At 41.5% G+C, this 26,290-nt stretch overlaps 1 protein-coding gene across 1 annotated transcript in view; it reads right to left on the reverse strand.

The window, feature by feature from the left end:
• Nucleotides 1-14,623, reverse strand: part of LOC126162998 (esterase E4-like) — a 53,866-nt gene extending 39,243 nt beyond the window's left edge. The window contains exon 1 of the mRNA XM_049919859.1: nt 14,313-14,623. Within this exon, the coding sequence (XP_049775816.1) occupies nt 14,313-14,537 (225 nt within the window). The 5' untranslated portion in view covers nt 14,538-14,623. The remainder of the gene's footprint in view (nt 1-14,312) is intronic.
• Between the last annotated feature and the right edge of the window lie 11,667 nt (nt 14,624-26,290).

Raw genomic sequence — 26,290 nt, forward strand, 5'->3', positions numbered from 1 at the left:
GAATAGCACAATGGGGTGTAGGGCTTTACATCAGGAAAGAAATGGAACCCAGCATAGTTGCAATAAGGTACATAAACATACAACTGATGTGGATAGATTTGACAGTGTCTAGCAAGAAAATTAAGATTGTGTCAGTATATTTGCATTGTGAAGGGACAGATCAAGATAAGATGGGTAGTTTTTATGAGGCACTCAGTGATGTAGTTGTTAGAGTAAAAGACAAGGACAGTGTTCTGCTCATGGGTGATTTTAATGCCAGGATTGGAAATTGAACAGAAGGGTATGAAAAGGTTGTGGGTAAATTTGGAGAGGATATGGAGGCCAAAAGGACCGGGAAACAACTCTTGGATTTCTGTGCCAGTAAGGGCTTCGTAATCACAAACTCCTTTTTTAAACATAAGAACATTCACTGGTATACTTGGGAAGGAAGGGGAACCAGATCCGTCATTGACTATATAATAACAGATCAAGAATTCAGGAAGGCTGTGTGGGACACACATGTATTCAGGGGATTCTTTGACGACACTGATCATTATTTAATCTGCAGTGAAATTGGTATTGTGAGGCCGAAAGTGCAGAAGGTCAGGTCCATATGTAGGAGGATAAGAGTGGAGAAACTTCAGGATAAGGAAATCAGGCAAAAGTACATAACAGTAATCTCAGAAAGGTACCAGTTAGTTGAATGTAGACAATTACAGTCATTGGAAAAGGAATGGACAAGGTACAGGGACACCGTACTAGAAGTGGCTAAAGAATGTCTTGGAACAGTAGTGTGTAAAGGTAGGATGAAGCAAACAGCTTGGTGGAATGACAGTCAAGGCAGCCTGTAAAAGTAAAAAGAAGGCGTATAAAAAATGGCTACATACTAGAACTCAGGTAGACAGAGAAAATTATGTTGAAGAAAGAAACAAAGCCAAACAGATAATTGCGGCATCCAAGAAGAAATCTTGGGAAGACTTTGGAAACAGGTTGGAGACTTTGGGCCAAGCTGCTGGAAAACCATTCTGGAGTGTAATTAGCAGTCTTTGAAAGGGAGGTAAGAAGGAAATGACAAGTATTTTGGACAGATCAGGAAAACTGCTGGTGAATCGTGTTGATGCCTTGGGCAGATGGAGGAAATATTTTGAAGAGTTGCTCAATGTAGGTGAAAATACGATCAGTAATGTTTCAGATTTCGATGTACAATGGGATAGGAATGATGATGGAAATAGGATCACATTTGAGGAAGTGGAGAAAATGGTCAATAGATTGCAGTGCAGTAAAGCGGCTGGGGTGGATGAAATTACGTCGGAACTCATCAAATACAATGGAATGTCAGGTCTTAAATGGCTACACAGGATAACTGAAATAGCGTGGGAGTTGGGACAGGTTCCATCAGACTGGATGAAAGCAGTAATCACAACAATCTTTAAACGTGGAAACAGAAAAGATTGTTACAGCTACAGAGGTATCTCTTTAATCAGCATTGTGGGTAAAATCTTCTCAGGTATTGTTGAAAGGAAAGTGCGAGTATTAGTTGAGGACAAATTGGATGAAAATCAGTGTGGGTTTAGGCCTCTTAGAGGTTGTCAGGACCAGATCTTTAGCTTACGGAAAATAATGGAGAAGTGTTATGAGTGGAACAGGGAATTGTATCTATGCTTTATAGATCTAGAAAAGGCATATGACCGGGTTCCTAGGAGGAAGTTATTGTCTGTTCTACGAGGTTATGGAATAGCAGGCAAACTTTTGCAACAATTAAAGGTCTTTACATAGATAGTCAGGCAGCATTTAGAGTTGACAGTAAGTTGAGTTCATGGTTCAGAGTAGTTTCAGGGGTAAGACAAGGCTGCAACCTGTCTCCACTGTTGTTCATATAATTTATGGATCATATGTTGAAAACAATAGACTGGCTGGGTGAGATTAAGATATGTGAACACAAAATAAGCAGTCTCACATTTGTGGATGACTTAGTTGTGATGGCAGATTTGATTGAAGGTTTCCAAAGTAATATTTCAGAGCTAGATCAGAAATGTAAGGACTATGGCATGAAGATTAGCATCTCCAAAACGAAAGTAATGTCAGTGGGAAAGAGATATAAACGGATTGAGTTCCAAATAGGAGGAACAAAGTTAGAACTGGTGGACGGTTTCAAGTACTTCGGATGCATATTCTCACAGGATGGCGACATAGTGAAAGAACTGGAAGCAAGGTGTAACAAAGCTAATGCAGTGAGTGCTCAGCTATGCTCTACTCTCTTCTGCAAGAAGGAAGTCATTACCAAGACTAAGTTATCTGTGCACCATTCAATCTTTCGACCAACTTTGTTGTATGGGAGCGAAAGCTGGGTGTATTCAGGTTACCTTATCAATAAGGTTGAGGTTACGGATATGAAAGTAGCTAGGATGATTGCAGGTGCTAGTAGATGGGAACAATGGCAGGAGGGTGTCCACAATGAGGAAATCAAAGACAACCTGGGAATGAACTCTATAGATGTAGCAGTCAGGGCAAACAGGCTTAGATGGTGGGGTCATGTTACATGCATGGGAGAAGCAAGGTTACCCAAGAGACTCATGGGTTCAGCAGTAGAGGGTAGGAGGAGTCAGGGTAGACCAAGGAGAAGGTACCTGGATTCGGTTAAGAATGATTTTGAAGTAATAGGCTTAACATCAGAAGAGGGACCAATGTTAGCACTGAATAGGGGATCATGGAGGAATTTTATAAGGGGACTATGCTCCAGGCTGAACGCTGAAAGGCATAACCAGTCTTAAATGATGATGATGATGAGATGCCTGGAATAATCAGTGGCAGAAGGAAACTTCCTTGAAGCATCACCAACGTATTGAAACTCCCAGGAAGCAATCAGCAGGATTTCATCTACCCCAATGAAACTGGTGCATAATGAATAGGATCAGAACTGACCACAGCATATATGAAGCATTGCTGCACCAATGGTGATGGAAATGTGACAGCAGTGAAGAGCAGCAAACAGTACATCACATAACATTTGAATGTTCCTTCAGAGCATTCAGACAGACAGTGTAAGACTTTCGCATTTTATTTGCACAAGCTTCTGATTGAATTTTAAAGCTGGGCCTAGGGCTATGCACCCATTACAAACTTTGGACTATGAACCCATTACAAATTTTAGATTGCATGCATATGTGCAGAAATTTACATACTTGTTGAAACATCCTGGCAGATTAAATCTTTATGCCAGACTGAGACTCAAACTCAAGACCTTTGACTTTCATTGGCAAGTGCTCTACCATATATATTTGTTGTAAATAGTTGTTTAGCATTTTCTCCAGTCATCATGTGAAAATAAATAACAATTGCAAAAAAGGATTCGATTACAGGCTAGTGGAGTTGGAAGAGGAATCAATGTCAAATAGAATAGGTCTATAGTAGTTAGGCAAAAAATAAAGACTAAATAGAACCAACAAATGATTTTTTATTACAGAGAAACAACAGAGAGGAAATCCAAGCAAAGTCTTTGTAATAAATAATAAAATTAAAAATAATTTCACTTATGTTTACTGAATCTCAAACAGAACAGCAAAACTTGTTTATAAATAAGAGAAAGATGTCACATGGTGGCTAAGTACCAATGTGCTCATACAATGATGAGGAGGTAGAATACCTTATGAGGAGCTACAGAAACTGGTAAATGACTAAAAGTGATATTACAAGATGCTGATGGGAGATTTTTTTAATACAGAAGTAGGGCAAAAGCTAAAGAATAATTCTTCAGTGGGAATGACGGTAAGCAATGATAGAGATCACACATTAGTAAAATTTGCTTAGAAGAGCAAACAACATAATTTGTTTGTACCACTTTGTTCCAGAAGAAAACGAATAGGAAACATACTTAGCAAAGACCAATTGGAAATAAAATGAAATTGCCAATATTTCACTGAACAGTAAAGAAATCTTATAGAAGGTGATTACCCTGAACTATCTTGGGACTTGTGCACCCTAGGGATCGTGCACGGTCACCATTCAGCACATCTGCAGTTGGCTTCTCTGCAACTGGCACATCTACCAGTCCCTTCAACCTCCCCCACCCTGGCACACCCACATACCCACTGGCTCACAGACAGCCTGCCTGCAGGTGGCCCACCCACAGCCAAACTGTCTGCAGATTTTTCAGGCTTGCTCTTACATGTTCTCATCTGAGCCAACTGTCACATCTGCATCTGAGCCGCCTGCCTTCAGCCAATGTTCCCTCTGTTGTCACAGCAACCATTCCAAGGCCCACCAGTGCACCTCTTTCCATCAAATGCCATGTCATCTCCGAGATGTCAGCCAGTTGCGTAGCACGGGTTGCCACAGTTACTGCCTGCTAACAACACTTTCACTGAAGATCAAACAAAAGCCGGGTTGTTTTCAAATGCCTCCATCAGCCACCACAGTACTCTGCAATGCCAGCCACCCTGCCACAGGTGTAAGCAGTGGTGAAAACAGTGTACTGCCATCATGGCACTACCTTGTTTCTGCGAGTTATGTGCCTCTGATGGTATCCCTCAGCCCCACAAGTTTTTAGCCCTCTGCCTGACTACTCTGCAGCCAGTTCACACTCCGTGTTTATGCCAGCTGCGCCTAGTTAGCCCATCAATCAGAGTACATTTTGTCGAGCTAAATGAGGAGCATCTCACCACAGCATCCACAAACTATGTCCATCCTCGAGTACCCTGCACTTACTGCCTTCAAAGGTTTCAAGGACTTTGTGTCATTTTTTTTATGAAACACACATAGCATCAAAGAAGTAGGCCTACATATGCTTCACACTTGCTCCTTCTGTGGAAAGTTTGCACTGGTGCTCCTAACAAAACTAATTGTCAGTTATACAAAGATATTTTGAGTGTGAACAAGAGGAAAATGTAGAACTAGCCTATTTCAGAAATAGTAACTGTGCAAAGATGTTCAAGTTTGCTGTGATGATTTTGATTGGACAATGATCTCTTCATTGCGGATGTGCACCAGGCTCAAACTCTAATGGGAATTGATGAAATGCCGCAAGTACTGAAGGGAAGGGGCACTACATTTGTAGTGTGTGAATCTATTGAGAATTTGTGTCTGGAGGGTGTGGGTGGTGTGCTAGGGTTGCAGTTGCCCTGACCACTGTGTCCGATGATACAGTGGTTGTGCATCTGCCTAGTAAACAGAAGACCTTGGTCTTGGTTCGAATCCCCGTATGGCTCAAATTTTCAACCCTCCCCATTGATTTAAATCAATGCCCACTCGCAACCAGTGTCTGTAATTTCTTTGTGTCTTAATTCTTAGCACCTGCTGGATCAAAATAGTGTCCTTTACAGACACTACCTATATATATATATATATATATATATATATATATATTATATTATTAACAATCTTTTATAAAAAGGTTGGTAATTAAGAATTCAAATTTACAATGAAAACTGGAATTTCGTGAGCTATGTGTAATTAGAAATATGGACACATGCATTTTTCATAAAAATGGTATGTGTTAATTATTGTATATTTGATGAATTTTTTTATTTAAATGCCGTAGTTATTCTAATGGAAAGAAAAAGAGAAAGAATAATGACCATAGCAACATTTAAGCCAGCGATTACTAGTCTCGTGTGGTACTAATAGAACCACGACGCCCACCAATTGGCCTACCATTAGTGAATTAAAGTCGGAGTAAATCGATGTCGATTTTATCGAGAATTTTTGACAGTCGCATCGAACTGCTTTAGTGATTGATATTTGAGCGGTGAAATTCACCTACAATTCTGTACATTTAAAAAATTAAAAAAAAACGATTGCCGAGAAGTCCCCTTGTAAAACAATCAATTGTTTCCGCTTAGAACTGAATATGCCAAGTTCAAACTACAAGCAACTGAATCCGCTGTTTTCATTCAGTTCTTCTCATACACTAGTTTTACTCGAAAGAATGACTAAAATCACTAAATAATTCAACATCGATACGTGAAATACAAACCGAATGAGTCGATTGTATTCGAGTAGTCAAATGTATCGATTGCCCCAAAAAATGATACACAGTGATAACAAGAGACAGAACATACTAATTCTTTCTGACAGTCATGTTCGTCACTGTGCAAAAATTATGAACAGTTCTCAAAATCTAAAACACTACATCTCTTCTGTAATAAAACCAAACGCACAATTAACGGACGTGGTTTGTAACATAGACGGGAAGACGAAAGAATATACGAAAAAAGACAGTGTCATCATTCTAGGTGGGACAAACGACATCCTAAAGAAATTTCAGGATTTATTTTTCACCGATATAAAATGTATTCTATGCAGTGAAAGTCTTCTAAATGGATTAAGACTGTGTTCAGCGAGTCAAAAACGGATTCATACAAAATGTGCCAAACGCTTCGTCGCAGTAAACATGAAGCGTGACAAGGGGGAAATTAGCTACTGTTGTTTTCAACCGACGTGTTTATCAAAACAAGAAAATGCACAGGAAGGAAACGCTGGCTATACACAAGAACAGGACGTACTTCAAAAGGTAAGCACGATTTGTGACTGTGGAGTAATCAGTTGTTGTTTACGGTCAATGTGTTTATTAAAACAAGCAAACATGCAGGAAGAAAACGTCGTACAAACTCTAGATCAGGATCTACTGCAAGCTAAAGAGTATACAAAGAACCTAGAAGAATCGATCAGGGAACTAAAACAAAAACAAAAAGTGGAAAATGAGTCATTTGCTAGTCCTACAATAAGCTGGCGTGTGAAACAAGGGGTAAATTGGGATCGTAAACAAAAACAAGAAGTGGAAATTGAGCAGAGTACTAGGCATAAAATAACCTGGCGTGTGAAACAGTGTAAAAATCATCACGATCTGAAAACAACGAATAAAGTTGAGCCTCTTGACACCAGTGAAGACTCGATCAAACAGGGAACTAAAAGTAAGGATCATAATAATAGGCGCGTAATGGGGCCCCTTAGGGATATGGCAGCAAGGGAGGGGAAGAAAACCAAAGTGCACTCCATGTGCATACCGGGGGGAGTCATTCCAGATGTGGAAAGGGTCCTTCCGGATGCCATGAAGGGTACAGGGTGCACCCATCTGCAGGTGGTCGCTCATGTCGGCACCAATGATGTGTGTCGCTACGGATCGGAGGAAATCCTCTCTGGCTTCCGGCGGCTATCTGATTTGGTGAAGACTGCCAGTCTCGCTAGCGGGATGAAAGCAGAGCTCACCATCTGCAGCATCGTCGACAGGACTGACTGCGGACCTTTGGTACAGAGCCGAGTGGAGGGTCTGAATCAGAGGCTGAGGCGGTTCTGCGACCGTGTGGGCTGCAGATTCCTCGACTTGCGCCATAGGGTGGTGGGGTTTCGGGTTCCGCTGGATAGGTCAGGAGTCCACTACACGCAACAAGCGGCTACACGGGTAGCAGGGGTTGTGTGGCGTGGGCTGGGCGGTTTTTTAGGTTAGATGGCCTCGGGCAAGTGCAGAAAGGGCAACAGCCTCAACGGGTGCGGGGCAAAGTCAGGACATGCAGGGACCAAGCAGCAATCGGTATTGTAATTGTAAACTGTCGAAGCTGCGTTGGTAAAGTACCGGAACTTCAAGCGCTGATAGAAAGCACTGAAGCTGAAATCGTTATAGGTACAGAAAGCTGGCTGAAGCCAGAGATAAATTCTGCCAAAATTTTTACAAAGGCACAGACGGTGTTTAGAAAGGATAGATTGCATGCAACCGGTGGTGGAGTGTTCGTCGCTGTTAGTAGTAGTTTATCCTGTAGTGAAGTAGAAGTGGATAGTTCCTGTGAATTATTATGGGTGGAGGTTACACTCAACAACCAAGCTAGGTTAATAATTGGCTCCTTTTACCGACCCCCCGACTCAGCAGCATTAGTGGCAGAACAACTGAGAGAAAATTTGGAATACATTTCACATAAATTTTCTCAGCATGTTATGGTCTTAGGTGGAGATTTCAATTTACCAGATATAGACTGGGACACTCAGATGTTTAGGACGGGTGGTAGGGACAGAGCATCGAGTGACATTATACTGAGTGCACTATCCGAAAATTACCTCGAGCAATTAAACAGAGAACCGACTCGTGGAGATAACATCTTGGACCTACTGATAACAAACAGACCCGAACTTTTCGACTCTGTAAGTGCAGAACAGGGAATCAGTGATCATAAGGCCATTGCAGCACCCTGAATATGGAAGTTAATAGGAATATAAAAAAAGGGAGGAAGGTTTATCTGTTTAGCAAGAGTAATAGAAGGCAGATTTCAGACTACCTAACAGATCAAAACGAAAATTTCTGTTCCGACACTGACAATGTTGAGTGTTTATGGAAAAAGTTCAAGGCAATCGTAAAATGCGTTTTAGACAGGTACGTGCCGAGTAAAACTGTGAGGGACGGGAAAAACCCACCATGGTACAACAACAGAGTTAGGAAACTACTGCGAAAGCAAATAGAGCTTCACTCCAAGTTTAAACACAGCCAAAACCTCTCAGACAAACAGTAGCTAAACGATGTCAAAGTTAGCGTAAGGAGGGCTATGCGTGAAGCGTTCAGTGAATTCGAAAGCAAAATACTAGGTACCGACTTGACAGAAAATCCTAGAAAGTTCTGGGCTTACGTTACATCAGTAAGTGGCTCAAAACATCATGTCCAGACATTCCGGGATGATGATGGCATTGAAACAGAGGATGACAAGCGTAAAGCTGAAATACTAAACACCTTTTTCCAAAGCTGTTTCACAGAGGAAGACCGCACTGCAGTTCCTTCTCTAAATCCTCGCACCAACGAAAAAATGGCTGACATCGAAATAAGTGTCCAAGGAATAGAAAAGCAACTGGAATCACTCAACAGAGGAAAGTCCACTGGACCTGACGGGATACCAATTCGATTCTACACAGAGTACGCGAAAGAACTTGCCCCCCTTCTAACAGCCGTGTACCGCAAGTCTCTAGAGGAACAGAAGGTTCCAAATGATTGGAAAAGAGCACAGGTAGTCCCAGTCTTCAAGAAGGGTCGTCGAGCAGATGCGCAAAACTATAGACCTATATCTCTGACGTCGATCTGTTGTAGAATTTTAGAACATGTGTTTTGCTCGAGTATCATGTCGTTTTTGGAAACTCAGAATCTACTATGTAGGAATCAACATGGATTCCGGAAACAGCGATCGTGTGAAACCCAACTCGCTTTATTTGTTCATGAGACCCAGAAAATATTAGATACAGGCTCCCAGGTAGATGCTATTTTTCTTGACTTTCGGAAGGCGTTCGATACAGTTCCGCACTGTCGCCTGATAAACAAAGTAAGAGCCTACGGAATATCAGACCAGCTGTGTGGCTGGATTGAAGAGTTTTTAGCAAACAGAACACAGCATGTTGTTATCAACGGAGAGACGTCTACAGACATTAAAGTAACCTCTGGCGTGCCACAGGGGAGTGTTATGGGACCATTGCTTTTCACAATATATATAAATGACCTAGTAGATAGTGTCGAAAGTTCCATGCGGCTTTTCGCGGATGATGCTGTAGTATACAGAGAAGTTGCAGCATTAGAAAATTGTAGCGAAATGCAGGAAGATCTGCAGCGGATAGACACTTGGTGCAGGGAGTGGCAACTGACCCTTAACATAGACAAATGTAATGTATTGCGAATACATAGAAAGAAGGATCCTTTATTGTATGATTATATGATAGCGGAACAAACACTGGTAGCAGTTACTTCTGTAAAATATCTGGGAGTATGCGTGCGGAACGATTTGAAGTGGAATGATCATATAAAATTAATTGTTGGTAAGGCGGGTACCATGTTGAGATTCATTGGGAGAGTCCTTAGAAAATGTAGTCCATCAACAAAGGAGATGGCTTACAAAACACTCGTTCGACCTATACTTGAGTATTGCTCATCAGTGTGGGATCCGTACCAGATCGGGTTGACGGAGGAGATAGAGAAGATCCAAAGAAGAGCGGCGCGTTTCGTCACAGGGTTATTTGGTAACCGTGATAGCGTTACGGAGATGTTTAACAAACTCAAGTGGCAGACTCTGCAAGAGAGGCGCTCTGCATCGCGGTGTAGCTTGCTCGCCAGGTTTCGAGAGGGTGCGTTTCTGGATGAGGTATCGAATATATTGCTTCCCCCTACTTATACCTCCCAAGGAGATCACGAATGTAAAATTAGAGAGATTAGAGCGCGCACAGAGGCTTTCAGACAGTCGTTCTTCCCGCGAACCATACGCGACTGGAACAGGAAAGGGAGATAATGACAGTGGCACGTAAAGTGCCCTCCGCCACACACCGTTGGGTGGCTTGCGGAGTATAAATGTAGATGTAGATGTAGATCATATGTATGAGACAAGTGAGAATAATAGAAATAAAAGTGACGTATACACCTTCTCAGACAGCCACGGAAGAGGCTTGGCAGAAAAAATGGCCAATATGCAAAACAAACTAAAAGTAAGCGGAAGCACCAAGCCAGGCGCGCCATTAAGTGAAGTGTTGAAATCCTGGCAAACATCCGAAACAAAAGGTGCGAAATGTGTCATTATAGGTGGAGGAAACGACATTTATAGAAACGAAAGTATCAATGCAAGAAGAGTACTGAGGGAAACCCTAGGAAAAGCTACTCATTCTGAAGTATATGTGCTAAGCATTCCTCAAAGACACGACTTGATGGTCGAGTCCTGCATAAATAAAGAAATTACCAGAACAAATAGGATATTTAGGAAGATATGTAGCAGCTTCCCAAATGTGACTTTCATAAATGCAACAAGCTCACAAAGAGAGCATTTCACAAGGCAGGGTTTACACAGAAACAACCATGGAAAAACTACTCTGTGCAAAGAAATTTTGGAAAAATTTGACAAACTACAAGGGCAGACACACATACCCATAATACTACCAATGAAGGAAGAGGCAGGAAAGTCTCCACTGTGCCACATAAAAGAAAAAGAAACAACTCCATCAACAACAGAAGCAGACCCACAAACCTCACCATGCCCGATAGAGGAAAAAGAAGCAACATCATCAGCAACAGAAGAGGACCCACTACCCCCACCCCCAAAAGAGGAACAGATAACGCAAACAACAGGAAAAGAAGTAAGGTCATCAGAGACCCGACAGATAAGATATGGGAGGGGAGGAAGAAAAAAGAAACTTATCAGGGATCAGGACTTCCTATATAATGAAGCCCGAAACCGGCCAACCTACAAGAGGCTGTCATCGAAGGAAACTCAGGATTTTCACTGGCACAAGACGAGCAATGCCACAACATAGCAGACAATATGAGAAGCACACCAGTACTAGAGTGTCAAAACCAGATGTACCCGGAGACGACAAAACCAGGAGAAAATGAAGGGAGAAAAAACATGAAGATAATGTTATGGAATGTAGAAGGACTGAAAAACGCAGCATGCATAGCTCCAACAGACTTTCTCGAAGGTTATGATGTAGCAATATTCACAGAAACTTTTCTCACAGATCATTGGCAACACCCTAAATTCTATAGCATAAATATGCTGGCAAAGCAAGGAGAAAGGGGGCGACCCCAAGGGGGAATAACAGTCCTACTGAAACCGTGGATAACACCAATTATAGCGACAACAGAACTAAATCACTCCATTCCAATAGAAGTAAAACACATCACAATATTAGCAACCTACTTCCAGCCAAGCGAATCAGTCATAGACATAATCGATGAACTGGGCCAACAAATAAGACGGAGCAAGAAAGAAATCCCTTTACTTATCGCAGGGGATTTAAACTGTCGGTTGGATGTACAGAATCACAAAACAAAATTAGTAATCGAATCACAACAAGAAGAAGGCCTCATCCTGCTAAACGACACAAACGTCCCTACGTACTTCTGCCATAATGGCAAAAGTGCTATTGATATCGCCCTCATAAGAGGAAACATAAAAGGGGACATAAGCCCACTTTGGAATGCAAACCACACACCTATAAGAAAACACATCCCAATGAACATAGTCATACAAAGTGATTGGAAGGCAAGAGAGAACCGAGAGAAGAGACTGCTCTCAAGGAGACTGGATCCAAGGAAAGTGGAAGAATACCACGACCATATAGAACAAATTGAGTCCTTAATCGACAACTCAAAAGTAGAGGAGGCAGCACTTGAACTGGAGAAACTCTTAAAGCAAGCAACTACCCCCAGGAAAGTGAGAAGAGCTAAACCATGGTTCGATCAAGAGTGTTATCAGCAAAGAAAAGAAGTACTTCAAGCCTTACACCGACTAAAAACGGACACAGATAATCACTCACTACTACAAACATATGCTGAGAAAAGAAGATCCTACAAAACACTAACAAGGGAGAAGAGAACGGCACACAGGGAAGGAGAGGGAAGAAGACTAGCTGAAGAAGCCAGGAGAGACCCATTCATTGCAATCCGCCCCCAAAAGCAGGCACAGTCACACTATATAAGCATGGAAGAATGGACGAGACATTTCAAAGACATTCTCAACAAAGATTGTAGAGAAGGAGCACAGGTAGCAAGTCAAGAGCTCACACCGCAAGAGATGGCAGCCTGGTCCCCACTGACTCCGAATGAGGTCCGAAACATCATTGAATCAACAAAAAGGAAGAAAGCAGCAGGACCGGACATGCTTTACAACGAATACCTTAAAGACACAGCCCATCTGCTAGCACCAACCTGGACAAAACTTTATAACAAATGCATTGAAACAGCAAAAATCCCAGGCCAGTGGAGAAAATCAATAGTAAGGGTAATGTACAAAGGGAAGGGCGACCCAAAGAACACAAACAAATACAGAGGAATAGCCTTGGAAAACAACCCTTTTAAGGTATTCACAAAACTAATCACAGGAAGAATAAGACACACTTTGGAAGACCACCTCCCAGAATCTCAATTCGGGTTCAGGGAAAAAAGATCCACTATCACAGCAGTGGAGCTGCTTTTAAAAAACATTTGGGAAACCATCGATAAGAAACAAAAATATTATGCTGTATTTATAGACTTCACAAAGGCCTTCAATCTCCTCGACCGATCATTAGTAAAAAGGATGCTCGGCGAAACTCTAGGAAGAGACAGCGTCTGGACGAGGATTATAAACTCCATAAATGAATGGAATGAGATAAGGATCTCGGACAACCTCGACCTGTCTGAACCAATAAGGCAAACAAACGGAGTACTCCAAGGAGACCCACTAAGCCCGCTCCTGTTCATTCTGGCAGCAAAGGACATTATGGAAATCGCTCATGACGAAGATGTCGAAGCATATGCCTACGCGGACGACATCGTGATAGGCTCAAAAAACTTAAAGAAACTACAGGAGACTATAGAAGACGTGGAAAAATGGTGTAGAAAACACAAGTTTGTAATCAACACCGACAAAACGGAAATGATGGTATTCAGACCAGGTGGGCAAATCCCAAAAACGACAAGAATTGCACTACAAGGAAAGGAAATATCTATCACAAAAGATTACAAATATCTAGGGATAACACTCCAGCCGTCCGCAAAGTGCTTCACTAAACACACAACAGAGAAAGCGACGCAGGCCATCAGAGCGATAAACGAAATAAGTTCCATCAGAACACTAAATCTAGACACAGCTATGGCACTCTTCAAATCAAAAATAATACCGATACTGGCTTATGGGATAGAAATCATATGGATACACCTAAATGAAAAGAACTTAGAAACATTGGAAAGAGTAAAAGCAACCTATATCAAAAGAGCAATAGGGGTAGCAAAAACCACAAGATCAAGATTAGTCTACCTTCTCGCCCGAGAATCTTTCCTCATCGAGGATCTAAGGACAATGTTCTTACTTCCCAACACATCAGCATCGGAGAACCTACTAAGATCACTACTCAAGAAAAGAGAGGAAGTACCAACGGAATTCTATGGATCCGGGGCCATGATCGACCGCACTTGGACAGCAGCAAATTTTGAGATGAGACACGTACTTACAAGACTCGCAGTACACGGATTCCACCATGAAATTTGTGCAAATACAGCATACCACGAACCGTCAAACCTTTGCAAGTGTACCCTATGTGGGCAGTCTTGTGAGAGATACCATATAGAAACATGCAACAAGAGGACCAGATCAATTAGAGACTATGCAATAAATGGTTCCAATGACAATCTGTTATAATACCTGCACTGAATGTAATCTACTAAGAATTATGCAGACACTCATTACATCCTTGTAATTCACTCTCAAATGATTGTAATCTAATGTAAAACTATAATGGCTATTCTGCTGAAATAAATCGTTTAAATGTATCGATTGTTGTGCAACAACCAACTAAATCGATATTTTTATTCGGCTGATACCATCACCACCTGAGCTCAGCTACTGGCGTACCTTGAAGCGTAGATCCCCAGTCGGAGGCTGCGCGTAACGCACTCCTCGGAAGGAGTATATCGTTCGCCCGTCCAGGGACTGCAGCACGCTTCCCCTCAGGCGCCCCAGCGGCGTCTGCACCTCGGGAAATTCAGACGCTAACGTCGACGCCCCCTTTGTCCTGCCCCTGCCGGCTGCGGTGAGCGCCACGGCGCAAAACAGAACCGCCAGCACTCCTCTGTTCATGTCTGGAGGGAACTGGCGGCACGAGCAGGAAGGAGTCGCTTATGTAGCAGCAGCCGCAGCACGCACGCCAACTGGCTGCTTCTGGGAAGGCAGCGCGCACTTGGCCAAACCTGCTCCACACACACACACACACACACACACACACACACGAGTGGTACTCCCCTTGCCAGCCCGTAGCTTTCCGGTACCGTCATACACAGGAACACCTCTGTGACACTGGCTTCTCAAGAGGTTATCTGAAAAACACCAAATACGGCTACTGATTGGTCTCTGCAATCAGTGTTGGCCTATCTATTAGATTCTCTCTCTCTCTCTCTCTCTCTCTCTCTCTCTCTCTCCCTCTTGCGCGCGCGCGCCCACTACACACATTCGCAAACAAGTGTGCTTGCTCAAACGCAGAGTAGATGTAGAAGACGTCAGAATCCTCTACTCTAACACGTCACATTATTTACTATTTTTTGGTATTATGTAAGCGTATTCTTTAGTTTGGTTGCATAATGAGTATCCACAGTCATGCTACAAATGCTGGATAAGCTTTATCCCGCAGTGTAAGTAATCTTCGCCTACTGACAATGCTGTATGATTTTTTTTAACTGCCCTTTTCACCAGTTACAGTTATTTCAGTTAATGTTACAAACAGAACATCGATCTTCTATTAAAAAACATAAACTATAATTCAACGAGATAGTCTCTGTGCACGATTATGATATACATCTTTATATATATGTATAATTCTACTGTACGTGTGTATGTCACTGAACTACTCCTAAACGGCTGGACCGATTTTAATGAATTTTTTTGTATGCGTTTGGGTGGCGCCCTGGACGGTTTAGATTCACAAATCAGCCCGGCAGATGGCGCTGCAGTCGGTATCTAGGTTATTTATCTATACTGCAGCCTAACGGCTGGATCGACTTGAATGAGTTTTTGTGTTTCCATTCAAGTGGGGGCCTGGAAAATTTACATTCTTAAATCAGCACGGTAGGTGGCGTTGGATTTTTGTGTGCAATATTGAGCGTATAATATTCAGATATAAGTTACGTGCAAAGGATTTCTTTTATTTTTCTACATTTTAATTTTTTTGTATGGTGTCTTTTGATTTTTCAGGTGTCGCATTTCAGTGAATTTTAAGTGTATTATATTCACATATAAGTTACGTACATAAAACAATGCCACGTCTTCGTGGACGAGGAGGAAATATTGGTCGACGGACTCGGAATTCAAAATTAGTCCAGAACCATCGGGTAAATAGATCGGCAGAAGATCAATTGACAGACAATGAAAATTTAAGAAACCAGGCTGCAGTCAGACGTGCTAATGAAAGTCAAGAGCAACGCAACGAACGCCTTCGAGTTAATGCAGTGAGACAAAGTCTGGCCCGTCTACGAATCACCGACACATTCCGAACACGTGAACAACGTTTGCAAGTGTATCGCGCATTGGCACGTGCATCACTTCTTCGCCTTGCGTTTGAATATGAGTCGGACATCGAGTATTCGTCACATTCACACATTGTAATCGGTGTTATGAAAAAACAATGCCAACACTGTCACGCACTCAAATACAAAGGTGAATCGGCCGGTTTCTGGTGCGCGTCTGGCATTGAATTCGCCGCCAGAACCATTGAAAACACTATTGGCTGGAGCTACATCTCAATCAAATTGTTTTTGCGTAAAATTCGCAAATTCAATTCGTACTTTCAAATGGCATCATTTGGACCAACAAAAATCGTTCAGAACGAGGATGGTCGCAATTTTCAATCAACGTTTAAGATTCAGGGCCAAGTGTATCGTCAAATTGGTTCTTTAATGCCGATGCCTGATACCGATTCAAAATTTCTGCAAATCTACTTCATGGGTGATGAGGAGCAGCAAATAAACGCACGCTGCCAGTACAACCATATCGAGCAGTTGGAGGAGCGAGAAATTGTGGGTATTTTAGAACCGTTTTTACAGAATCACAACCAGTTGGTCCAGTTGTTCAATACCGTTTCAAACAGACTGCAAAACGACAACTATACGATCGCCATCAAAGCAGACAAAGTACCATGTGGGCAGCACGCAGGCCGATATAATGCACCGACCATTAATGAAGTTGCAGTTGTTATGGTTGGCGACGCATTTGAACGTCGAGATATACGGATCCAACGCAGAGATAACACAGTGCATACGATTGAAGACAGACATCGCTATTACGAGGCTTTGCAATATCCATTGATATTTTGGGTAATGTGAAGATGGATATCATTTAAATATCAAACAAAGAAATACAGCAACAGGTACAATCCACACATATCATTACCTAATATTTTATTTTATGCACGATTAATTTCTTTTTTCCTTAATTATATTTTTACTTTGCAGGTGCAGAAACCAGCAAGAAAGTGAGCGCGATGAACTTCTACGCATATCGGTGGATGATTCGTGCCAATGAAGACAATAATATTCTCCGATGTCACCAGCTGTTTCGTCAATATATCGTTGATATGTATGCGAAAATTGAAAGTGAGCGATTACGATACATCAGGTACAATCAAACGAAACTTCGAGCTGAGGAATACATTCATTTGCGTGATGCTGTCGTTGGTATCGTAGATGGAATGACTAATACCAACGATATCGGTACTTCAAATATTCTTCCATCATCATATATTGGTAGCCCACGTCATGTTGTTGTTGTTGTGGTCTTCAGTCCTGAGACTGGTTTGATGCAGATCTCCATGCTACTCTATCCTGTGCAAGCTTCTTCATCTCCCAATATGTACTGCAGCCTACATCCTTCTGAATCTGTTTAGTGTATTCATCTCTTGGTCTCTCTCTACGATTTTTACCCTCCACGCTGCCTTCCAATACTAAATTGGTGATCCTTTGATGCCTCAGAACATGTCCTACCAAACGGCTATCTGTCAAGTTGTGCCTCAAACTCCTCTTCTCCCCAATCCTATTCAATACTTCCTCATTAGTTATGTGATCTACCCATCTAATGCGTTCACTATGTTGTTTGTAGTAGCTTACCCGAACTCCTATTTTTTTATTCATTATTAGACCTACTCCTGCATTATCCCTATTTGATTTTGTATTTATAACCCTGTATTCACCTGACCAAAAGTCTTGTTCCTCCTGCCACCGAAATTCCCACTATATCTAACTTTAACCTATCCATTTCCCTTTTTAAATTTTCTAATCTACCTGCCCAATTAAGGGATCTGACATTCCACGCTCCGATCCGTAGGACGCCAGTTTTCTTTCTCCTGATAACGACGTCATCCTGAGTAGTCCCCGCCCGGAGATTCGAATGGAGGACTATTTTACCTCCGGAATATTTTACCCAAGAGGACGCCATCATCATTTATCCACACAGTAAAGCTACATGCCCTCGGGAAAAATTACGGCCGTAGTTTCCTCTTGCTTTCAGCCGTTCGCAGTACCAGCACAGCAAGGCCGTTTTGGTTAATGTTACAAGGCCAGATCAGTCAATCATCCAGACTGTTGCCCCTGCAACTACTGAAAAGGCTGCTGCCCCTCTTCAGGAACCACACGTTTGTCTGGCCTCTCAACAGATACCTCTCCGTTGTGGTTGCACCTACGATACGGCTATCTGTGTCGCTGAGGCACGTAAGCCTCCCCACCAACGGCAAGGTCTATGGTTCATGGGGGGGGGGGGGGGCATATGCAAGAATATATTCAAGACGCCATGACTTTTGTGGGCGCGTACGGACGACCAGATTTGTTCATTACATTTACGTGTAATCCAAAATGGGATGAAATTAAAATTGCGTTATTGCCAGGTCAGACTGCAATAGATCGGCACGATATCACTGCACGTGTCTTCAGACAAAAGTTAAAATAGTTAGTGAACTTGAGTATACATTCCTCAGTATTTGGCAAAACACGTTGCTGGGTGTATTCAGCTGAATGTAAAAAACGAAGTTTGCCACACGCGCATATTTTGATTTGGTTGGTCGACAAAATACAGTCTGAAGAAATTGATAAAATTGTTTCAGCAGAAATTCCGGATCGGAATACCGATCAAGGATTGTATGAGATTGTTACCGCTAACATGATCCGTGGTCCATGCGGTGCTATAAACATGACGGCGCCGTGCATGGACAATGGAAAATGTACGAAACGTTTTCCAAAAAATTGTATAAATGATACAATCACTAATATCGATGGTTATCCATTGTATCGTCGTAGAGACACTGACCATGGTGGTCAATCACATAAATTACGCATGTCAAACGGTACAACAGTAGACATTGACAATCACTGGGTGGTTCCGTATTCACCATTGCTGTGTGAAATCTACAAAGCACACATAAACATTGAGCTCTGCAGTTCGGTGAAGTCCATAAAATATATATGCAAGTATGTCCACAAGGGCAGTGATATGGCTGTATTTGTTGTTCACAATGTTAACGAAAACGATGAAATAACACGGTATCAAATGGGCCGATACATCAGCAGCAATGAAGCAGTTTGGTGTATTTTGGGTTTTCCGATACACGAAAGAGACCCTGCTGTTATATATTTGGCCGTGCACCTTGAAAATAGACTGCGTGTTTTTTTCACGGAAGAGACTGCTCAACAACGTGCATTAATTGCCCCAAAAACCACATTAACTGAGTTTTTCGAACTATGCAACCGACCAGGTATTCCCGGTCAATTCGCAAAGACATTAATGTATACTGATGTGCCACGGTATTTCACATGGCACAAACAGTCAAAAAAGTGGGAACCACGAAAGCGAGGTGTTCCGGTTGAAGGATACAACGGCATATTTATGGGAAATACATTAGCCTGATTATACACAGTCCATCCAAAGCAACGCGAATGTTTCTTCTTGCGTTTATTGTTGGTTAATGTTCCTGGACCGACGTCCTTCCAATACTTGCGGGCAGTCAATGGCATTTTGTACGACACATATCGTGATGCGTGTCGCGAATTATATTTGCTGGAGGATGACAACCATTGGAATACTACACTTGCAGACGCAGCATTGAGTTCCTCTCCTCATCAAATTCGCCAATTATTCGCCATACTATTGACGACATGTTTTCCACATCGAGCTTCTGTCCTCTGGGACAAATATAGAGATTCCGTGAGCGACGACATTCTGAATCGCATTCGGTTCGCTGATCAAGATTCCAATATCGATTTTTCGCCGGAAATATATAACGAGGCGCTAATAAAGATTGAAAATATTTTCATTCTGATTTCGAACATGCCACTCACTCACTCATTCATTTTGGTATGCCCTCACCTAACCGCCCAGCAACAGACACCATTAACAGCGAGATTCAGCACGTACAACAGTTCAATACGGTCTCTGTAACTACTTTCGTTGAAAATAATGAGCAACTACTCACTGATGAACAAAAGAATGTACACGTTGGAGGCACCAGGTGGCACTGGAAAAATGTTTCTCATCTCACTAATACTTGCGCGCAATCGATCACAAAAGCATTTTGCGTTAGCAATTGCTTCATCAGGTATTGCAGCCACTTTGCTTGATGGCGGACGGACTGCACATTCAGCACTCAAGTTGACGTTGAACATTCACACAAATCCAGATACAGTGTGCAACATAAAAAAGCATTCCGAAGTGGCTAAAGTTTTGCAAAAATGCAAAATTATTGTCTGGGATGAATGCACTATGGTCCACAAGATTCACTTGAAGCTCTCGGTAGAATGATGAAATATCTAAATAATAACACCAGGCTTTTCGGTGGTGCCTTACTGTTGCTGTCCGGTGATTTTAGACAGACATTGCCGGGCATTCCTCGCGCTACGTATGCGGATGAAATTAACGCATGTATAAAACAATCTTATCTAAGGCGAAATGACAGTACGTTATGTCTTAACACAAATATACGTGTTCAATTGCAAAACGATCCATTGGTACTATCATTCTCCGAGCAATTGCTCAACATTGGAAATGGAACAATACCATTGTATGGAGACACACAATGGATCAAATTGCCAGACAACTTGTGCAACATGGTAAATAGGAAAAATGCTTTGATTGAAAGCATATTTCCAGATTTATAAGCTAATTATATAAATCATGCGTGGCTTCGTGAACGAGCTATTTTAGCCGCAAAAAATATCGATGTTTACGCTATTAACTACAAAATACAAGAGTCATTGCCCGGCAATGAGGTATTGTTCAAATCGATCGATACTGTTACCGATCCTGACGAAGCAGTCAACTATTCTGTTGAATTTTTTAATTCGCTGGATTCACCAGGAATGCCACCACATGACTTGCGATTAAAAATTGGCTCACCTATCATTTTGCTACGAATTTAAATTCGCCTAAGCGATGTAACGGTACAAGATTAGTCATAAAAAATTATGGGCAATGTTTCTTGAAGCTACAATTTTGAACGGCAAATTTGAAGACGAGGTTGTTCTCCTGCCACGAATCCCAATGATCCCTTCAGACTCACCTGTTCCTTTCAGACGTCTGGAATTTCCAATTCGCTTGGCATTTGCCATGACTAAGGTCAAACAATGTCGATTTGTGGGTTGGATCTAGAAAATCCGATCTTTTCACATGGCCAATTATGTGTGGCGTGTTCTCGCGTTGGAAAACCGTCAAGTTTATTCATTTATACTCCTCAGGAATTGACTAAAAATATTGTTCATCAACTCGCATTAAGATAGAATTAAACAAACATTATTGATTATAACGAATTGTTTTTTAGAAAAATTGATGTTATTTCAAAACAAATAATAATGAAATTATTATATTATTTGTCTTTCATTTCATACTTTGTTTAATATCCTAATCGCTTGAAATATCATGCAGGACAACGTCTGCCGGGTCTGCTAATATATGTATAAGGCAAGGCAATGTCCTGACTGAATGACTCATCATCACCCAGCCAAACCGCTGAGGGTAAAAACTTGAAATTCGGAGAAGTTGTGGATCTTATACCGTAGGCATCGTTTAAGAAGGGATCTTTCTAAATTCCAACCCTAAGTGGATGAAATTGGGGATGAAGATTTTTTTTAATACTGTCGCTATTAAGGCAATTTTGAAGCTAGACCTACGAAAATTAGTATTTGGTTTCTCGGTCAGAAATAGAGCCATACATGTGTCAGAATTTTTGGAAATTTAACCCTATGGGGTTGAAATAGTGGGTGAAAGCTTCCCCTGAAAATATATAATTTTTAAAGAGCTACTAAAGTATTTTTAAAGATACATGTATGAAGACTGGTATTTCAGTTCTCGATTACAAATAAAAAATGCGTGTTTCAGTGTTTTTGGAAACTGAACCCCTAAGGGGGTGAAATAGGTGATGTGAATTTTTATGAAAATATTTTATTATGAAAGCATTTTTAAAGCTAAATTTATGAATATTTAAATTTCGCTTCTCAGTTAGAAGTAAAAAAAAACATTTGTTTCATTGCTTTTGGAAATTCAACCATATGGGGATGAAATGGGGGATATAACTTTTTGTGGAAATATTTCACTGTGCGAGCATTTTTCAAGCTAAATCTATGAAAATTTACATTTGACTTCTCTGTTAGAAATAAAACATAAGCGTGTCACTGTTTTTGGAAGATCAACCCCTAAGGAGGTGGAATAGGGGGTGAAACGTTTTATGAAAATATTTCATTGCGAAAGCATTTTTAAAGTTAAATCTTTGAAAATTGGTGTTTGGCTTCTCGGTTACAGGTGAAACAATACGTGTTTCACTGTTTTCGTAAATTCAGCACCTGAGGGGGTGAAACGGTCAGATTGATTCACTGACTCATCACCGGCCTGGCCAAACCACTAAGGCTAGAAACTTTTAAGTCTGGAGAGGGTGTGGATCTTATACTGTAGGCATCGTTTAAGAATGGATCGTCCGAAATTCCACTCCTACGGTGGTGAAATAGGGGATGAAATGCTTTTTGAAAGTATGTCGCTATTAAGGAATTTTGGAGCTAGTACCACGAAAACTAGTATTTGGTTTCTCAGACAGAAAATAAAAACTCCGTGTTTCAGCTTTTTTGAAAATTCAACCACTAAGGGGGTAAAACAGATGAAAGTTTTTTTGAAAATAAATAACTACTAAAGAATTACTAAAGGGTGTTTAAGGCTACATCTATGACAATTAGTATTTGACTTCTCGGTTAGAAACGAAAAAAAAATAAGAAAACGTATTTCGGCGTTTCTGGAAATTCAGCCCCTAAGGGAGTGCAATAGGGAATGAAAACTATTAAGAAAATATTTCGTTACATAAAAAATTTTTACAGTTAAATTTATGAAAAGTGGCATTTCACTTCTCGGTTATATATTAAGAAATATTTCTTAGGGGACGCAAGTGTTATGGAAATATCTCCACAAGAACGCAAAAGGAATGATTAACAAAAACTTTGGACTCCAGCTATCAGAATCGCTTTTTGGTCAGAAGTACATTCGGAGAAGACCGTGCTTATATGGCCTTCATTGGCGTGAAAAGCTTAGAAGGTGTTGCAATTTGCGAATAACATAAAAATTCGATTAGAAAACAAAAATCTCTGCAGACCACACAGTCTACACGAGCGGAGCGGCAGGCGCTAAGCTAGTACATATATAGTTGGATTTTAGTGTAAGGATCCTCAAATCTTAAAGTGCTCTTTTACGAAGACGATTGAAGTGGCAGACACATTTGGCAGTGGATATATTCATGGTGCTAAAGTTACTCTAAGAGTAAAATAATCCTTCATTTTTAAAAAAAAATAATCTGTGTTCTTTGGTGATTATCACATTCTTTTAGTAGATGTACAATATCTCCACCAGTGAGCCCAAGAATCGTAGCTTGAAGAGGGAATTAGTTGTAAGAAATGTTTAGTTTTATTAGTAAACATGTGACCTATTCTTAGTCTGTTAAGAGTAATAATTTCTTTCCTCGTAAGTGTCGAGTTGAGAAATCAAGAGTGTAGTGGAATCTGTTGCTGAATCGCCGAATACCATGTGCCTTTGATGTTATGATCCATATCCACTAATTTTGTGCATTCCGGTTTTGCTTGTTTGGCGAGTCTACTAAGAAAATCACTGTATGGTAGGGATACGGAGATGGGAAGTAGATGCTGCACCATTTTCGCCAGTTGGTCTGCACGTTCGTTGCCGCTAATACCAAAATTTTCCGATATCCATTGCAGATGAAACAGTGGACGCAGCTCCTTCGCTCGAAACAGACTGCTCAGCTCAGTAAACGTGTGCCAAGGGATTTACAGTTTTCCCTTCGGCTGTCCCCGGAAGAGACTGCAGGGAACTCGTTGAATCGCTACATATTAGTACAGGGTGACGCAGAAAAACGGGAACATTTTTTTTTAAAATTACGTCCTTTTTTTAATGGCGTCCTCCTGTACGAATACATTCGTAAAATCTCCTGTTGAGATTCCTCATTGACCTCTGCAACATCTCAGCTGGGATACTGTGAATTGCATCGCGAATTCTCTGTTTTAACTCATTCAGGGTTCTTGATAGAGTCGTGTAGACTTTGCTCTTGAGGTAGTCCTACAAGAAAAAATTACAAACAGATAAATATGGCGATCTAGGGGGGCAGGGAATGCTACCGAATAGTGAGATCAAGACGGTTGTCAAAAATTCTCGCACATACGCCATTGACTGCGTGCAGTGTGTAATGTCGCTCCGTCCTGTTGATACCAGAGTTCTTGAACGTTTGGAAAGTTGTTCAATGCAGGTGTAACGAAAGTTCGTAACATCTCCACGTAACTATCGGCATTGACAGTTATTGTGTTTCCCTGTTCATTTGCAAAAAAATACGGTCCGATAATCCCATATGATGAAACACCACACCATACTGTCACATTACTACTGCATAAAGGGCGCTCATGAACGTCATTTGGATTTGTCTTTGGCCAGTAACGGTAAGTTCTGCTTATTCACATAACCTGTGAGATGAAAATGTGCCTCATCTGACATCCATAACTTGTTTAGAAATTCATCGTCATTGTTTATTTTTGTTATCATTTGTTGACAGAATCCTAATCGTAACCGGTAATCGTTGTCCTTCCAGTTGTTGCAGCATCTGTAGTTTTTAAGGATGAAATTTTACATCAAGATGAAGAATTCTGTGTACACTCTCCCGGGACATTCCAACCACTGCTGCTTGCTTAAGAATTGAACGCGTGGGCTCTGTAAGTCAGATTCGTGTACAGCATCAATGTTCGCTGGAGAACACACACTTCATGGTCGTCCTGTTGGTTTCTTCTTGAGCTCAGATCCAGTCTCTTCAAAGTTATTAATCCAACATATTATCGCGTGTTTCGACGGAACGGCATCATGACGCCCTAAACGTTAAAAACGTTGAAACTCCCTCTGCGACACTACCAAACTGTCATTGTTTTTATAAAACATTTTTATGGCAAACGCACGCTGTTCCCCGGTACACTGATCCATGATTACTGAAATGGCGGACTGTTTACTCGGTAATTGTCACGAACCCGCAGTGTTGCCACCTGCTCATGGCTGCCACACTGATTTCAAACATACCCATTATTCTGTGTCACTGTGTATTTTGTCGACTTTTAAGTTGCCAGGCTAGGATGAATGGTATACACCTCTTCATTTAATATCGGCGCTTCTGTTGGCAACAAGACGGATTGTCCCACACTGTTCGGCAATTAAAATGCGAGTTTTGCGGAGACACACATTTTGGAGCCATCCGTGCACAATTTGTACCAATCATGCCAGTTACGGTCCAATTTTGGCTCTCAGTTCACTCAGGGCTACGGATTCTTTAGTTCCACTACATAACCAACATATTCAGCACAGTGAATTTTTGAAGAGCTGTCTTATGGTTGACACCACACGTTATCTGCGAAACTAATGTTAACATTGCGCTGTCAAAATAACTGAACCAAACCCCAGCTGATTGGCAGCGTTGTTGAGACACAGACACAGTGAAGTATTTGTTTCCATATACGTGGAATGAAATTTCACCTATCTCGAGATTATGTTCTGTTTAATTATTTGAGCTGCAGTTACAGTGTACGTGAAGTTTCGGTTTGAAGAAATTCATGGCACACAGTACTTTTCTAAATCAGAATATAGCTGAAACTGGTTTGAAGAAGGGACAATTCCAACAACAAATGACACATTGTGTAATTCGCCATAACTTGTTGTCAGTTAGGTCATTTATAAGCTGTCTCTCAATACAATGAGGTGGCAAAAGTCATCGGATACCTCTTAATATCGTGTCGGACCTTACTTCGCCCGGCGTACCGTAGCAACTCGATGGTGGTATGGACTCAACAAGTCGTGGGAAGTCCCTTGGAGAAATGTTGAGCCATGCTGCCTCTTTAGCCGTCAACAACTGTGAGAGTGTTGCCGGTGCAGGAAATTGTGCACGAACTGACCTCTCGATTATATCCCTTAAATGTTTGATGGGATCCGTGTCGGACGATCAGGGTGGTCAAATCATTCGCTCTAACTGTCCAGAATGTTCGACAAACCAACCATGAATAACTGTGGCCCACTGACATGTCGCATTGTCATCCATAAAAATACCATAGTTATTTTGGAAGAAGTAGCTGAACATAACCATTCCAGTCAACGATCGGTTCACATGGACCAGAGGACCTAGTCTATTCCACGTAAAAACAGCCCACACCATTAAGGAGTCACCACTAACTTGCGTAGTGCCATGTTGACAACTTGTGTCCATGGATTCATGGGTCTTTGCCACACTCGAACCCTACCATCGGCTCTTACCAAATGAAATCGGGACTCGTCTGTCCAGGCCACGGTTT

The sequence above is a fragment of the Schistocerca cancellata genome, chromosome 2, assembly GCF_023864275.1.
Source record: "Schistocerca cancellata isolate TAMUIC-IGC-003103 chromosome 2, iqSchCanc2.1, whole genome shotgun sequence".
NCBI classification, from domain to species: Eukaryota; Metazoa; Arthropoda; class Insecta; order Orthoptera; family Acrididae; genus Schistocerca; species Schistocerca cancellata.